Source organism: Miniopterus schreibersii (genome assembly GCF_964146895.1).
Source record: "Miniopterus schreibersii genome assembly, chromosome: 3".
NCBI classification, from domain to species: Eukaryota; Metazoa; Chordata; class Mammalia; order Chiroptera; family Miniopteridae; genus Miniopterus; species Miniopterus schreibersii.
The window spans coordinates 32,668,343-32,685,617 of record NC_138103.1 but is presented as its reverse complement, the minus strand read 5'-3'; the positions used below and the strand labels follow the sequence as shown (position 1 = coordinate 32,685,617).

Sequence of the window (17,275 nt, the reverse complement as noted above, 5' to 3'; positions counted from 1 at the left end):
CAGTTGTTTCTAACTAGAGTACTTTCTCGCCACATGGAATGATAGGTATATAAGGGAGGGTGGAGTCAGAATGTCCCCTGAACCACACTCTGTTGGCATGACTGAGACAGGGCACTCCATCTACCAGCACCGTCTGCTGAAAAGCACAAAGGATACCAGTTAGTATTAAATGTTACTGCAATGTCGGATTTTATTTGTCCCATTGTATTGTGAGTGTGTGTGCGTGTGTGAGAGAGAAAAAAACACACCAGTAAGTAAAACTCATTGGAAAGGAAATGCAGTTAAAAATCCAGAAAACATAAAAGGGGGAAAAAACCCTTCATGTCCTTTTGAGGTTAGGTTCTAATGTTAAGCATTAGATTCTAACTTGAGAGCCTAACATTTAGCATTTGAATTTCCTTGGGTCTGAGGGCTGTCTAGGATTGTTTTCTGTTGCTAGCACAGAGAGCTTTTCCTCTTGGAAAATGAGCTGTGTTCCAGTCCCCTAAAGCTACTGGGTAACGGCCTTCATCTCACACAATCTGAGGAGACAGCAGAGCCGACAGGCACCGTCAGGAGTTAGCTTTAAATATCATGTACCCCATCATTTGGTGGGTGGGTGTTGTCGCTAACTACACTTCCACCTCAACAAAGAAAGCGTGAGTTGCCAGAAAACAAGGATGTTCCGTCTTAAGGATTAGGCTGAATCCTTTCCAGAGAACCACTTTTTATAAAAAGATAAGTTTCATCCTAAAATATTTTCTAAATTTACTTAGGCACTCTATCCAAGGAAAATAGTTTAAGTACTGCACCATGTAACATCTGTAGAATTAGAATGACTTTCTCTCCGCACAGGCCTATCTTTATTCATCAGGTGGTCTCAGATGGCCCGTGTGGGGTAGGGACCCTGCCAAGGCCACAGGCGTGCAGGCTGGCCAAAGGAGACACTGGATAGGCAACCTCCAGCGCAGCAAATTTCCAAACAGGTGGTGAGAACATGGGTTTGTTCTTTTTTAATTGCTCTCTCTCTCTTTGTTTCCCATAACTGCTTGCTTTTCTCAAAGGTCAGTTTCATTTTCTTTAGGAAAAGGAGTCTTTTTTTTTTCATCTCCCAAATGCTAAGTTGATGCCCTTCCCTAGAAGTCTTCCCATTAATTAAGTTGGCCTGAAGGTCATCGGCCATAATCAATACGGAGGCTGGTGGCTGCAAGGTGCTAATTGACATCCCCGAAGAGGGACAGTGTCCACAATCAATAGGGCAGGGCAGGACCCCGGTAGATTTATGGCTCGGGTTTTGCAAAGGTATGGGAATGCCCCGTGATGTTCTCCCCGCACTCCTCTTGAATGTTAATGCTTTCTTGGGGATGATTTCAGACGCACTGCTAGGAGGCTGCCTCCACTCACTGAAGCAGAATCCTCGGAAGAGTTGCTGAGGCAGAACTGAGATCATGGCTCGCCTCGAAGCTGCAGCCGTGTTGGCCGCTAATGATGCCTCCCCCAGAAAGACGATGCTCCTTTAACTCGAGGGCTTTAAGGGGAAGTTTCTAAGCCTGAAACAACAGCTTTAGATCTGGGGTGTGCCATCAGCTGCTTGCAGCTCCCACTGTCTACTGCTCTAACACAGCCTGGTCGGGGAGAATGGAAACTAAAGAAGCTTATAACTACCTGTAACTGTTCCACCAGGAAATGGATCAAGTGTTTGTTCAGCCAGATCCAGGTACTTGACCCAGTCTGTGTCCGTGACAGGCTAGTTAAATGCTTTTCTCTAACTTTACAATGCATGCACGAGCAATAATTGCCTAGATGCCTTTTGGATGCAAGTTCGGAAATCAGAGCTAGCTGTCAGATAAAGTCTAATTAAATAGCTGCTAGGTAAAGTTAATGTGGGAGGGGGGGTGAAATGTCATGATCCCTTTATTTTTAAAGCACGCTTAAGTTTATAATGCTACTGACACTGGATAAAGGAGTCGTAAAATGGGCTTATTTCTTGGCTAAGCTGCAGTAAATTATTCTTGAAAGCTATTTGGCCACGATAGTATTTTTTTTTTTTCTTTTACCTTAAATATCCAATCTTCCAAAATGTAATAGGGATGTTTTAATCTGTTTACAAAGGATCACAACTCAATAATTCGTAATGATAGTGCTGACTGCCCCCGGTGCCCCTGGATGATGGGCTGTGTGAAGCCTTAGCCTTTTGAGGTATCAGCAGGCACTCTTTTTCACTAGGAAACATAAGAAAAGACAACTGGGTAGAATAGTAATGTTTCCTGTTTGAAGGTAAAAGTTCCAGTTTGCTAATGGTGCCTTTTGATACCCCCAGTTACTGACTGAGATTAGGTGGTAGTTTTCTGATGATCTCAGCTAGCCTGCAGCCTTGCCCTTCAGTCCCTTTAAAACTCTCCAAGCAGATGCTAGGAAGACGTAAAGCTGAGTTAGGGCTCAGGCTGAAGAGAAAAGTCTCCTGCTGACCCAGAGCTGACAAGCAGGGTCCACTCCCAAGCCCAAGTCGACGTGTCTACAGGCTGACTTTGCAGAGATAGATGGCCGGAGGGACCAGACCTCCCAGTGCAGCAGTGGGGGCTGGCAGCCGTTCCGAAACGGCCTGTTGACATTTGTAGCTGACCACAATCAACATGTCTTTAAAATCATTGTTTATGGGCTTCCTGGTAGCCGTGGGTCTATTATCTGAGTGTATAAAATAATATTTACTCTTAGCTGTCCTGTGAATTCTGGGCTATTGTATGGGAAAAGGGAGCTATATTGGGAAAAGAAGAATATGAAAGTTGCCATGTATTTGTTAGTCCAAAAAAAAGAGGGTTGGTTGGTGGTTAAAATGCATAAAGTACCTGGAAAGAGGCAGGAAATCTTCACCTGAAGTTTTTGGCTGCTCACCAAGAAGGCCACGAATTGTTTGAATTTGTAGGGAACAGTTTTGCGTCTTTGTGTATAGATCCTGGGATGAAAGTTACTGTTCATGGGGCTCATATACAGAATTTCTGCAAGATTCATAGGTATCTACAAGATTCATTTGCTTACATAGTGACTTGATTGCTTAGATGATGAGGTGGCTTTTGTGGAGGGCTCACAACTGTGCGGGGAGATGTACAACAGGGTTGACTGGGATGTTCACATGTCTGGGGGGGCAGTGGAGGGGGGTGGACCTCCAGAGACTCCACTTATGCAAAGAGCAATGCAGCTGCGGCTTCCTTTAGCTCGGAAAGTAGAGATTAATTCTATTGAGCCTCAGGATATATATTATTTTAATCACTGAAAGCCACATTAACATTTCAACAGTCAGCTTCAGACCTGTGGCAGAAGAATGCTGTACTTTGAGTAAGTCTGTCTCTGCCAGTTGTTGCAAACTCAGTCCTGCTTACCTAGTCATTTCCCTTGCTAGTGCAGTCTACAGATGGGGCTCACTGGTCTGCTGGATAAATATAAATAAGGTACACAGCGTGTCTCTGCAGGACAAAGCGTCCTGTCTGTCACATGTGAAAGTAAACTGGACAAGCCTGTGAGTGTTCTAGCTCAAAGGACGAACTGTTTTTACACCTACTTTTGAAAACATGTCAAGTCACATAACTAGGTTTCTGGCCTAGAAGTTTTAAAAATTGGGTACAGCAATTATGTGGTTTAGGAGTACTTAAAATACTGACAGCATTGCTTAACCGCACCCTGCTTGTCGTTAGCAGCTGAGAGATGATGACTTTCTATTCATTCCAAAGGGCCTGAGAGAAACTTGCGATCCAATATCCTTAGGGGGATGCTGCTCTCTTGGTAACTGATTTTTCTTTTTATTTTGGGGCAATTTACTTATAATCTCTATGGCTTTGTGTGCTTATTTGCATAACAGAAGTCAGAAATAAATCTTGTTTTGCACAAAAATGGTGTAAAGAGAATACACTTATTTGTCATCACCTAGGCAGGACTGCACATGTACTGCATCTGCGACAATTATTATTGCAATCCATTGCTGAGGGCCACAAAAGTGAGATGGCGGAATGAAATGCCAGTGTGTGCTGCCAAATGATCCTACCACTGTCACTTTAAAAATAAGAAAAGAGACACGTCATTACTTTAAAATACATCTTCTTCAGATAAAATATGTTTCCTTACTGTAAAGTCGTATAATGAGATGCTAATGAAATGAAATGTCCAGAGGAAGGATCCAAGCTTGAGAAGGGTACATGTTGACATTTACAGTTCCCATGTAAGACATTTGCAATCAGGATATTTTGAATGGCTGCCCTTCCCAGAAAAGCAGATCAGGTAAGAAAGGGCTGATCCCTTAAATAGAGGGAAACTGCTTATCTCTGGCTGATTTTTCTATTTCGGACCCCATCGATCAGCATTGAGGCCAAGGAAAACTTAAAGGGCTGAATAACTGCTTTGCTTTTCAGATCAGGAGATCTGTGACTGTTAAAGTGTCACTGTGACTCAGACTATCTGTGATTCTTTCAAACTCGTCTGATATCCAGTTGGAAGATGTGCTTTTTTCACCCTCTGTCTGTATCATCTGGAACCTGAAGCTTGAATCCAGTTCCCTGGTCTGTAAGGGAATAGAGACTTGAGGCAACCTCTATTGCAAGAGGCAATGGTCCCAGGACAACAAAGAATTCCTCAAGGAGCCTGCTGTTTAATAAGGGGAAGGAGGCGAGCCCCGTGGAGACTTGTCCTGTAATAGGTGCTGCCGCAGGAAAGCAGGTGAAGTGCTCTTGGGGACAGAGCAGAAGACACCCATTCCCCGTGGTGAAGGGGCAGGTGTAGACCCCACCGAGGAGGTGGTATTTGGTGCGGACCCTGGGGGAAGAAGAGAGACTCGCAGGCGGGAATAGGACGAGGAGGAGGAGAGCATCCGACCCAAGCTCACAGGTGGGAAACCAACCGGAGGTGTTCAGAGAACAGCAGGTGTCGGGTGTCTGCAGAGCAATGACATATCCTCCGTTTGTTCTTACCAATACATTGGTCATTTTACTCAAAGCCAAATGTGATTTGATGTTGGCCCTTTTCTAAACTTATTGTGGAAATAAATTAAGATCTTAGAACAATTCCATTGCCAGAATATGACCCGATTTGTGGTCTGGAAAACAGGGGTATCAGGCCCATGAAGGGGTTAATGGGCGGGTTAGGGTCTTGGACATGGGAGGAAAAAGGTTTTCTGAGGGGAGGAGTGCTAAGATCTGAGCTCAGAAAGATGAATCTTGATGGGTATGTAGGAAATATGGGGAAAGAGAGAGAGAGCCTCTTTGAAAATTACTCTTAAGCGAGTGGCTAACAGTGAGAATGGCTGTCGCTGAGTGGACTGCTCGCATGGGGCTTCACAAGTAACTCAGGGTGTTTTACTCTTCCTGAAAATCAGAGTCCAGGGGAGCCTGACTGAGAAAAGAGATGTATTATAGGATTTTTAAAAATGGTATCTCTTAACTAAGGTTTTTTTGGTCCAGTATTAAAAATTAGACTTTCTTTCCTGAGCACACACAAATGGACCTAGCAAAGGGAAGACATAGATTTGCTGTGTGATGGGGGAAGCCAGTCAGGATTAAAATGCTGCTGTGAGTAACTGTGCTCCTTCTTATCCCGAAAATAACTGTTATTATTATTATTTTGATGATTGTGTCAAAATCTTCTGCAGTAATTTACTTGCCCAGATTTCACTATTCATCTAAAAGAAGGACTTCATTATTCTGCTAAAGGCAATTGTGAACATATCCTAAGAATCATTTATACCAAAAAGGGACGTTTTACTCTAAGACAGTCATTTTTAAAATGCACATGTTTTTGAATATTTTTATACTGTGGTTATGTTTAGCTCTTTTTGTGCATCTTATTTTACCTGATGCTTCCTTTCACCTAAACATGCTGTTGAACTTTCCTAATTTGTAAATTATCGATTAGCTGATTATGGGTTTTAAAAATAATAAATAAAAGCAGACTCTTGCAAGGAATTCAATCAGAGCTAGGCAAAACTGAAATACCTGGCATTTCTTTCTGGATCTCTGTGTCCCTAAATCCCTTTATAACCATCTCCTGGTTTTCTCATCTTTACCCACCATTCCCCATCCCTCTCCAGGACTCCCCTGCTAGGCCAGCAGCTTGTAGCACCCCATGTCTGCTCCTCCCCAGTCTTCTCTAGCAGCCCCTGACTCCTAGCAAGATCTTCCTTTAATCCCCCTTCTATCAACCGCATTTCCCTCTCCAAGTAGGAAGTTTTCACAGACAAGCCCCTACTGCATTCATGTATCACTTTCCTTGGTAAACTATTACAGTTTAATACCCTTTAATGATTTGACCAAATGAAGTGATTTTTATAGGAACTTGGGCACCACAGAGGGAAGAGACTTACAATGTATAAAGGGCCATAGAGTTTTCAATACACATAATCAGGCTGTAAAGAGTTAGCCATATCCTTGCATCAGCCTTTTAATCAGAACAGGGTGCTAAAAGTGCACATTAAAACTGACTTTTAAATCGTTCTAATCTGAATCAGATGACTAGGTTATTTGTTGAGGCTTCTTCAGATGGTTGCCCACCACTGAAGCCCCCAAATGAATGGGGCACCAGCGCTAAAGCCTGAGTAGTGGAAAAGCCCAGGAAGTGTGAGATGTTGAACTAGGAGAAAGGATTTCGCATTTGCCTTGTACGAAGGACAAGGCTGGGGAAGGCTGCTCCTGGTGTCAACATGGCTCTAATCAGTGGAGACCAGGGGTGGGGAGGCAGGGACTGGACCAGGCACTGCTAGACTGGTCAGCCAGCCCATGGACAGGGCGTAATTATCACAGGCTCAAAGGTCCTATACCCAGTTCTTTACCGTCTTCATCGAATTCCACAGATCGAGAAATCTGTATGTTGTACATTTACACAGTTAATGATCTTTACCTTTTCCTACATTTCCTTTTTGGTTTCTGTAGTGTTTTCATAAGGAACTTTCTGAAAATGCAAACCTGTACTGAGAATAGACAAAGAAAAGGAATCTGCCCCCCTGTGGGCTGGAGGGAAAATGGACATAGACTGGGGCCTAGGAAGTCAGCGCAAGGGCAGGGATGGAGGTGTGGGGATCCTGAGAAGGACAGGAAAGACAAGAGGGGACGGAACGTGGCAGGGGCGCCTTAGGCATCTCTTTTTCTGTCCTTGGAGAATTTTATATTTGGTATGATTAAGCCCATTTGGGGCTTTTGGGTGGGTACCAGTGGCTCCAGTCGGAAGCAGTAAGGGGATCTGCATTGGAAGCTCTGGCCACATTTCCTGGCCCTCTCCCCAGCTTCAGTTACCTATCAAGAATTAACACCCAGGCCAACCAAAACCCAACCCAACCCATGAACATCCTCTACAGTCCTAAGGAGCTTTTTTTTTAAAATTTATCTTTATTGTTGAAAGTATTACAGATGTCCTCCCCCCCCCCCAATTGACCCCCTTCACCCCACTCCTGCCTCCTCCCCAGGCCTTCCCTGGCACTATTATCTGTCCACTGGCTATGCATGTATTCAGAAAGTTCATTGTTAATCTCTTCCCCTCCCCCTTCCCTCTAAAATACTTCAGTCTGTTTCATGCTTCAGTGTCTCTGGATCTTTATTTTTTTTAAATCAGTCAAATTTCATCCCAGTCTTACTTCAAAATAAAAATGAATCATAAATGAATCCATTGCAACTATTTTGGCCTTTAAAAAAAATTCAGTCATGGAACTGCAAAATAGTTTTTCCCCCCAAACTGGTAACTCTTTCCTCCCAGATACTGCTTGTCATTCCCTTTATAAACTGTTTTTTAAAACTGTGATTTTTATTAACTTTTAAGTACCCACATACATGTGAACTGTTATGATTACCACTGCTGTACTTCAATGCAATGACTATAAGTTAGCTGAAGAAATATTGCATTAATGCTTTAGGTCATCATTTCTATTTTTATTTGGTTGCTTACTTTTATTGAGCATAACTTTTTTGTCCATGTTAATTTTCATTCCTGACTACTCTGCTATGTAATTTTTCCAATAGACAGATTCATAAATAAATGTCATATTTTTCTATATAGTAATGTGTAATATGTAAGCTCTTCTTTACAAAATTTGACTTAAATAGATTTAGTTCAATATCTTAAGCTTTTAATGGTCTTTGTGTACACTTTAATTTGCCTTTAAAGACAAACAGTAATTTCTGTATTCCTTAATTTTTTCCACCAGTAAAAGTTCCTTCTCTTTCTCTCCACCAAATGGTCTTAAACAGTAGGAAGCCACTGAAAGGCTTTTTAAAAAATGCAGTCAATCAATTCCTTTTTCCTAGCTCAGTTCTCTGGGTGCTTCCCAGGGTCAGGTATTGAACCTGGTCTTTGTTTTCTGCAGAAAAAAGACAAAGCAGCAGGAGCTTGATGGTTTGGAAGTCTGAGACGCCTCCTCTCTCGGCCCAGGCTGCTCTCTTAGTCATGTCTTAAGTGAAGCAACAATTTGTTTTCCTTTTTTGTGTACTTTTCAAAGGCTTTTCACAAACATTCATCCTCATTATAGCAACAGGAGATACACAGGCATTTCTACTTCCATGTTTACAGTTCAGTGGCCTCTCTAAGGTCCCACACTCATTTAGCAGTGAAGTGGAGGCCAGAGGCTAGAGCCCAGAACCCGGTGCTCCCTGAGAGAGTTTCCACATCGAGTCCCTTTTCCAGCCTCAGTTTCCTTGCGCTGAAGCTGTAGAGATCTCTGCTTTGGTGGGCTTGCCCTCGGGTGGCTGGTGCATGCTGTGTTTAGCCACAGTCCTGGCACATGGTTGGTGTTCATTCAATGGTGTCATTATAGGAGGGATGTAAGAGTAACATTATTAGACAGCATCTAGATGACACTCAGCATGGAGGCTGGGTCTGTACGTCAAGCTGGCATGCACACCTCGAGGTCAATATTACCTTGCACATTTCTCATTTTCTATACTCTGGTTACCTACCCTGCCCATCCCTCCTGGCCCCTGGTAGCTGCTCTGAGGGCAATCTGGTAATTTCATACAAGAGTAAAATATTCTTCCTCATAATTCTACAGAATTAGGCATCTTTAGTGAAAAGGTTTAGAGATTCCTTCTTCTCTCTGAAAAACATGACTGTGAGCCTAGAAATAAAGTTGCTCTTTGTTAGTGGTTTCTTTTCTCTCTCTCTCTTCCTTTCTTCCTGCAGAGAACTCAGCCTCTCCAAGGTGCAAACACCATGATCTCAGCAGACTGACGATGGAAGGAAAGGCAACTGGGCCACCCTGTGCTCCGGCTTCCCCAGACAATGGATGGAGAACAGCCCGTCCCTTCACCCCCCATGCCCTTCGAGAACACGTTGTTGGATTCTAGCATGTCTCTTGAGCAAAAGACCACATTTGCTTTTGTGATTTTGCTGTTTATTTTCTTGGGCATCCTCATTGTCAGGTGTTTCCGGATCCTTCTGGACCCATATCGGAGCATGCCAACCTCGACCTGGGCTGACGGACTTGAAGGCCTGGAGAAAGGGCAGTTTGACCATGCCCTTGCTTAGCAGGGAGGGAGCAGGACCCCCTACTGAGGAGGGGAAGTGCTTCATGTCTGGGCAGGGAATTCTCTTTCATCAGTGTTCTCAACAAATCCAGTTTTAGCAACATCTGTTACTAAGGCCACAATCCATTACTCAGTAAACATGCTGTTGGGTTAAAACATTTGAGCATATAGGAGATGGAGATTTATATCACTAACCCAAAGTAGAAAGGTTTAAATTTCTGCATTTACTCAATGAATGAATATTGTCGAATGTGTGTGATGGTGAAACCAAGAGCATCGACGTTGACATCAACTTTGCCATAAAATGAAGCGCCATCTCACCTGACCAGAGAATAAAGATTAGAAAGGATCTGACCTGAATCTGGTGACAGGGCCAAGAAGAGACTTCCTTGTTTTAATTGTGTCCCTCAGATTGTTTTATTTTCACGAGAATCTGGGTCCAAGGCAGAGAGTGAGGAAGACTGTAGTGAGTGGACCCAAAGCAGGTACTTGTTTTTGTCTAAAGCAAGGAGCATGGGGAGGCCATGGGAGGGCTTAGAGGAGATGGTTCCATCCAGGGAAAATATGAGTGAGGATGATATTTTATTTTTTAAATAAAACCGAATTCAAAGGCTTATGGAGGTTGTAAAACTTATTTGCCAGTCCAGGTACATTCTATGTATTCATATTAATAACATGTGTAGAGGTAGCTATACATAACCTGAATTTCCTTTCTTAACACAAACCACTCAAGTAATAGGTTATGAGTGAAGCTCAAGTTGTGTGTGGGGTGTTTTTTTTTTTTTAAATAAAAAGTTAAGTGTTTAGAGGAGGAGACTGACAGTCTCAAGAGAACTGTGTGTTTATGACTGAATATATAAATAAAATAAAACTTTTCAAGGCACAGATATGTCTCCTCTTTTATTTCTCTGAGACTAAGGCACAGAAGTGTCTCCTCTTATTTCTCTGAGACTACGTGCACTGGAGGCCATGCTACATCCAAGCCGAGTGTTTGAGTGTTTGAGAGAGAGGAAAAGAGCAAAGACCATGAAAGGTCATCTGCTTCATCTGTCTGCCATTTCAGGAAGGACTCCTACAAATTGCCTTGTACCCATAAAACCTATTCTTAGCACTATTTAATTCCACCAAAAAGAGAGATGTGAAAACCACTTGTTCCGACTTCTATTGGTAGGAAAACCTTGTATCTAAACTAAACCCCGCAGGCTGTGTTTATAGTCTATGTCTTCTAATTTTCTCCTCAGCTAGCAATCATTTTTTTATTTTTTTAAAAAAAAGGTTCAAAAGCTAATTATGCCTAAAAAGGCAGCCTTAGTAAAACTACTGTCCTGTTGCCTTTTTTTCTTTTTTTTAACATTCGTTGGGGGTCCTGCTGCCTAGATTCCCACCTTCCCATGCTCCCCTTGATTTTTTCTTTACTTAAATAAAATAGCTTTATTAAAATATAATTTATATTCCATTAAATTTATCTTTTTAAAGTATACAGTTCAGACCCTGGCCAGTGTCGCTCAATTGGTTGGAGTGTCGTCCCATGTACTGGAAGGTCACGGGTTCGATTCCCAGTCAGGGCACATACCTAAGTTGTGGGTTTGATCAGACGCAACCGATCGATGTTTCTCTCTCACATCAGTGTTTCTTCTCCTCTTTCTCTCTCTCTCTCTCTCCCCCTTCCTCCCTCTCTAAAAATCTGTTTAAAAAAATTTAAAGTATACAATTCAGAACTTCTAGTATATTCACAGAATTGTGCAACCATCCCACTATCTAATTCCAGAATTCTATACCCACTAGCAGTCACTTCCTATCCCCCTTCCTCTCAGCCCCTGGCTATCTCTAATCCACTGTCTCCATGGATTTGCCAATTCTGGATATTTCATAGAAATGAAATTGTAGAATATGTGACCTTTTATGTCTGGCTTCTTTCACTAGCATGTTTTCAAGGTAGGTTCATTTCTGTTGTAGCAGGCTCAGTATTTCATTCCTTTGTTTGGCTATAACATCCCATTGTTTGGCTATACCACATTTTGTTTATTCATGGGCTGTCGTGGTTACTCATTGCCTTGTGTGAAGAATGCGCCTATGAACATTTGTTACAAGATTTTGTAAGGATATGTGTTTTCAGTTCTCTTGGGTATACTCCTGGGAGTGGATTTGCTGGATGATATGCTAACTCCATGTTTAACTTTTTGAAGAACTGTGAGACTATTTCCCAAAGTGGCTGCAGCATTTTACATTCCCATAAGGAATGTATGAAAGTTTTGATGCTTTTCTTACCTCTCCCCAGCTACTCAAATTTCTTCTTTAGCTGTAGAATTTATAACTGAACACATCACTTCAAGAATTAGTCAGATGAAAAAGAGTGAACCACCTCATGGTTTCTACATGCTAAAAGTTCCGTGATACCTTCAAAGACCCTTTGCTTCTAGATCTAAAGCAAAACACTGATGCTGATGTGTGGCCATCCTGTGGTTTATTAAGTCACCTGAGTATTTTGGGGGGGTCTTAATAATACATATTTCCTTAACCTACTAATTATAAAGTTTTCTTTCTTTATTTTTTTTCTATTTTATTGGGAATCTAATCAAACCCATTCAAGTATTTACTGAGCACCTGCTTTGAACCCGGCATTTCTCAAACTGAAGGGATAGAAAAAATACAGGGTTAGTTCTTGCTCTCAAGTACCTTTCTACCTTGTTGGAGAGCTAAGAAATGAAAGGTGTGTGCCTGAATCATTGTTCAAATAATTATGATGGATCTATGGCTGTCATATCATCAGAATCATTTTTATTATATAAATTGTATATGGTCATGGTAAAAAAATATATAAACAATATGGAAAAATATAAAGTAAATAGTCAAAATTCTGCCTATTGAATGTTGATTCTAGCAGGGTTAGGTCAGTGAACAAGTGCTTTAGGGGGTAGAACATGGGAGAGATGTATGCAGGCCAAGAGAGGCAAGGAGGTGTCTCAGGAGACTATGGCTCAGATGTGACAGTACATGTTTAAGTGCTTGGTATGAAGCCTTATGCAATGCAAGTTATTATTATGAAAGAAATTACATCTTGACCCAGGAGATGGAGATGTTTTAGAGACATGCAAAGGAAGAGAGGAGGTAAAACCGAAGAATGAGGAAAGGGAGGTGTAGGAGTGGGGCTGACAGCTAGGAGAGCAGCTGGCGGGAGAACATGGGTGGAGGGGTGGCTGGGGCTCAGGTAGGAAGGACCAAGGTGTGGCTGATCATCAGAGGGTCCTAAGAGGCAAAAGCAAGTGTGGGAGTCACTGTAGATTCATGAGAAAGAATGTGACATGAAGAGCAGTTGTCCGTTTCAGTTTCCACCCTTCCTCAGGGCAACACTCGAATCCGCTTCTATAATGGGAACGGACTGAAATAGCCACCTGCCCTCTCTGAGGCCTTTGAGCGCAGGACTGCCAAGGCTGCCACCGGGCCTCCCAAAGCCTGCTCTCCTTTCTTGCCTCCCTTATTCCCCGCTCTGTTTTTGTTTTTCCTTCTCAGATTACTGCTCCCGTCAACCTCTCCTCAGTGGGTCACTCTCTCTCCACCCCTCCCTTGCCCAGGGCAAGAGTACCAAAACAAGTGATAAAAAGCTTTGGGTAAATTGATCCCTCCTGTGAGAAGTGCTAACTCTCTGTTTTAATTACTCAGGGCTCCTTGGGGTGAACTGAATATTCTGGAAAGGTCACATAAGCCTTCTCCATCCTGGCTTTCTGGCCACAGGAGTTACAGTGCAGCATTTTGCCTACCTTACAAGATATTTATAACGAGTGCAGCTGCCCTCTATCGTTTATAACTGCATCCCAGAATGAAAAAAGTACTTTCCCAAGGTCATTCTAGAAAAGAACCGTCTTTTGATTCAGAAAAATCTGGCAAACTCATTCTCAGTCTGAGTTCTGACTGGTTTATGTCCCCAAGAGACCCCAAGTTCTAGGTCAACATTGTTCCCTCCAAAAGACCTTTTTTAAATATCTTAAATATTGAGTAAAGTAAGTCTAAGAGGGGGTGTGAAAGAGATTAACTTGACTCCTGCTGTTAAACTAATGAACATTCCAAGCCAGATCATTCTTTTACTGTTTTTAAGGGTTAAAGCTGAAACAAAATAAGCAACAGTTTTAGGAGGCAGAAGTTAGAGCAGATGCTTATATATACAGGGGGGAAAAACATATCCAAGTTCCTTTTTTATTGGACTCATTACATAGTCTTTTACTGTAACACTGAAGCTTTAATATTATAAGTATATTGATAAGTTTGATGTAATGAGAAATTTTGCTTGTCCGTCATAAATCATTTTTTAAAAACTTGTAGTTTCAAGAAGATGTTGACTTTCAGAATTGATTTGTCAAACATATTGAACTGCAATTATTTTCAAAAAATATTTTAAGCCCCAAAGTATTGAATAAATTGTGAGCTGTGATTTGTGACATCTGAGATGTGTGTCTTCTGGGACAAACTGCAAAAGGGGTATCTCACTTATTAATCAATCACAAAGGTGTAGAGTATGGCCACGATCTGCAGAAAAAGTGCCCAAATCACTCTATGTGCTCATGCAGTCTGGGATCAAACTGGCCCATGTCAGAAGAGGTTATCTGTTTTGAGATGCAAAAGAAGGACTCTCTAAACTTTGTACCTCCAGTTTCTTAAAAGAATAAATGAATTATTTTCAGACAGATGTCTACGTCTTCAGAAGCAAGGCCTCCCCACCCTACAGGGCCCAACACAGTCAGCCAGTCTAGGGCCCTTTCCACAGTCACTTTTTAAAGAACAGGTTCCCCCACGGGATTTAATATAGAGTGAAAATTTTTGTTTCCAGTTTCCTGACATAAAACACACTCATGTCTTGTTCTAAAGCACTGCAAGATACTCCATATCCCTCCATCCCACAGCCTTTCCCAGTATCCTGATGGATGTTTCTGTGCTTTAGGATAAGAGAGATTCATTTTAAACCATCTTTCAAAGGGGATTTCCACCCTTATTTTCTCCTAAGCCCTGTTACCTACCTCTCTAGAGCTCCAAACTTACGGCAGCTTTTAAGAAGGTAGCTCTTCCTAGATTCTTTGGAGTTTGAAAAGCTGAAAGGAAACATTGCTGTTATCTATTTCAATCCCCTCACTTTACATACAAAAAAATAAAGAAGCAAACAGGTCGAATGGCATGCCCACAGTCACAACTCCACCTATTGGTTTTAGTTGCATCATCTTAGATATGTGTATGCAGATATCTTCAAAGAGCATGAGCAGTTAATAAATCCATAAAGTGAAAAATGTACATTTGCTAATTGATAGGACAGTTATTCTTAAGCAATCTCTCTTTTTCTTTTGAGGGGGGAACAAACGTGTTTTGTTTCTTAAAAGACTCCTAAGAGCACTGTATTTTCTTTTGGGCTGTTTCCAAGCTTCTGTTTAAATGTCTAGGTGACCAGGAGTATTTCCGGTTAAATTATAAAGAATTCCTTAGCAAAGATTCTGTTTCTCAAAACCCAGGATAATCGATGTAGAATAAGGCTTCAGAGTTTCTTCATTTCCAAACAGAACTTTGAGCTTTTTTTTCTTTTTTAACTGAAGAGGCCCGACAAAGGAGATTACAGAATGAAGTTCCTATCTCTGATTTATCAAAGAGATGTCTGGATCCTCCTGGGACATAGATAGAGCATTAGAAGATACACAGTGAAGTATTTCAAGTTTGAAAGAACCTTTTTCTGTCATGCATTTTTTCCTACTTAGTTCATTTCTCTCTTTTCCTCTATTTTCTCAGGAGTAGAGTGCTGGAAGAAGCTTAATGTAACATTAAACTCAGTACTTCTTTGGCATGGGAATATTTCCTCAAGTCACAAAAAACAGCTGCCTGCTTTCTGCCTGAACATGTCTAACTTCTTAAGGAGTCAGCCCACCCCATTTTGAGCTTGTTCTTTTTTTATAAAATATTTCCTTATCTGTGCATCTTCCGGTAATTTTCACCAGCTGGCCATTGTTCTTTCTTAAGTGACAGAGTTCTAACGATCTTTCTTTAACATGACAACCCTCAAGATCTCTCCTATTTCTGCATGTCTTTCCAACAGAGGCACTGATAGCATTTTGTTCCTTCAAAGATGTTTGTTAGAGATAATATCTCCTTTCCCCTAGGAAAATGGTTGTGCAGGTTTGGTTGCAGCCTATTATAAAAGATTGGGACTTCCTAAACTCAGGGTTCCTCTCCGGTAATGCAATCAACTGTGCGTGCAAGCGTCACCTGGTCTTTCTTGTGTTGCCCTGTGGGTACCGGAGCTTAAGGAGCTGGTGCATGAAAGTGCTGATATTTGGATACTGCGATTACTGTGAGTAATAAACTGTCCTCTGTTTCTAAGTCTTGTGTCTTCCACCAGCCTCCATGAAACTGTGTCAGGCTAACTTGTCAGCTTGTTTGCAAATATGGTAAAATTTTAGCTCCTTAAAGTTCTTGAGAGTTATCATCAATCTACCAGGATAAAAAAATTCCAGTTCCTTCAACCATACTTTATATTGTCATAGCTTTTGAATCATCTTTTGTTCTTATCAAACATTCTGGATGCTCTTCAGTTTAACTACGTCCCTGCGGCACAGAGAGGAAAACAGTTCATATGCGGTCTGACTAAAATGAGTGGAAGCAAATTATCATTGATTTTGTTCTGAAAACCACAGGGTGTAAGACACTCCAAGATGAAATGATCTTTTCTGCGGCTGCATTACTGTTGACTCATATCAAATTCACAGTCAGCCTAAACTCCTGGGCATTTTTACTTGTGCCAAAGTAGAAATTTACCTATGCCAATGTTATGTCAAACATAAATTCCCACGCTAAGTTGTACAGTTTTTAGATTTTGCACCCAAGTCCAGGAATTTAAAATTTTCCTTTTATATATATATATATATATCTCACTGTATTAGATTTGGTCCATGTTCTAGACTTTTGATAATCTGATTCCCTTCTTATCATTGCACTCACCATCTCTGTGTCATCCATCAGTTGGCTCAGCAAGCCATCTACATATTTATCCACGTTAATGGTAAAACTTTGAACATATCAGAGCCAAGGAGAAAGCCCTAGGCCATGCTTCAGCGATTTCAATGCATTTAAGGAGTCAGTGGCAATAGTAATTGTAAGCAACTGTTCCCCACGGGAAACCTCCATGGAGATATTTCATGGAGATGCCACCCAGGGGAAACCCAAGAAGCATGAGGACTCATTTTACGCCTGCAGCAACGCTTCAGAAGACAGGAAAACCACCCAAGTAATGTTTGTGTAACTTTCCGAGCTCAGCTGAAATGGTATGGATCCAAATTGGCAAGTGGGAGTCACATAAATGGCAACAAGGGACTCGGTCCACATTTGCTAGAGCTTAGAACTCAGAGGCGGTAAACACACTGGGTTACGCCCACCTCTCTGCCCAGCACGTAATTCTGGTTACACAAAAAAATAATCATGCAACATCTGCCTGTGAAAAGCTTCTCCTGGTGACAGAGATCGTCAATCATATACTAAGCCACTTGAGAACAGCACGGAATAGTGAAAGAGCACATGCCTGGGACCCTGGCAGCTTGGGTTCATTACTAGTTCTGCAAGGAACTGGCTGAGAGGCTTTTTAAAGTCACTCAATTCCTCTGGGCCTCACTTTCTTCACTTGTAAATTGAGATGTTTGCACTAGTTAATCTCCAAATACCCTTTTACTTCCTAAAAAAAATTTATAGCTAGAAATTTGGGAACCATTGACTGAATGTCAACATGAAAGGGACTTGAAGACCTTAGATAATATGCCCCAGGTCTCACGGCCAGTGTGAGACAA

The 17,275-nt window shown here is 41.7% G+C and overlaps 1 protein-coding gene across 1 annotated transcript; it reads left to right on the top strand.

Moving 5' to 3' along the window:
* Positions 1–9,134: 9,134 nt before the first annotated feature.
* CTXN3 (cortexin 3) lies at positions 9,135–10,343 on the top strand. Its single transcript, XM_081131158.1, has one exon. The coding sequence runs from the start codon at positions 9,223–9,225 to the stop codon at positions 9,466–9,468; it is 246 nt and encodes an 81-aa protein (XP_080987284.1). The 5' UTR covers positions 9,135–9,222; the 3' UTR covers positions 9,469–10,343.
* The last annotated feature ends 6,932 nt before the right edge of the window (positions 10,344–17,275 follow it).

Bases quoted from the DNA above. Each gene is read 5' to 3' on its own strand.
- CTXN3 (XM_081131158.1), top strand. From the start codon at position 9,223: ATGGATGGAGAACAGCCCGTCCCTTCACCCCCCATGCCCTTCGAGAAC.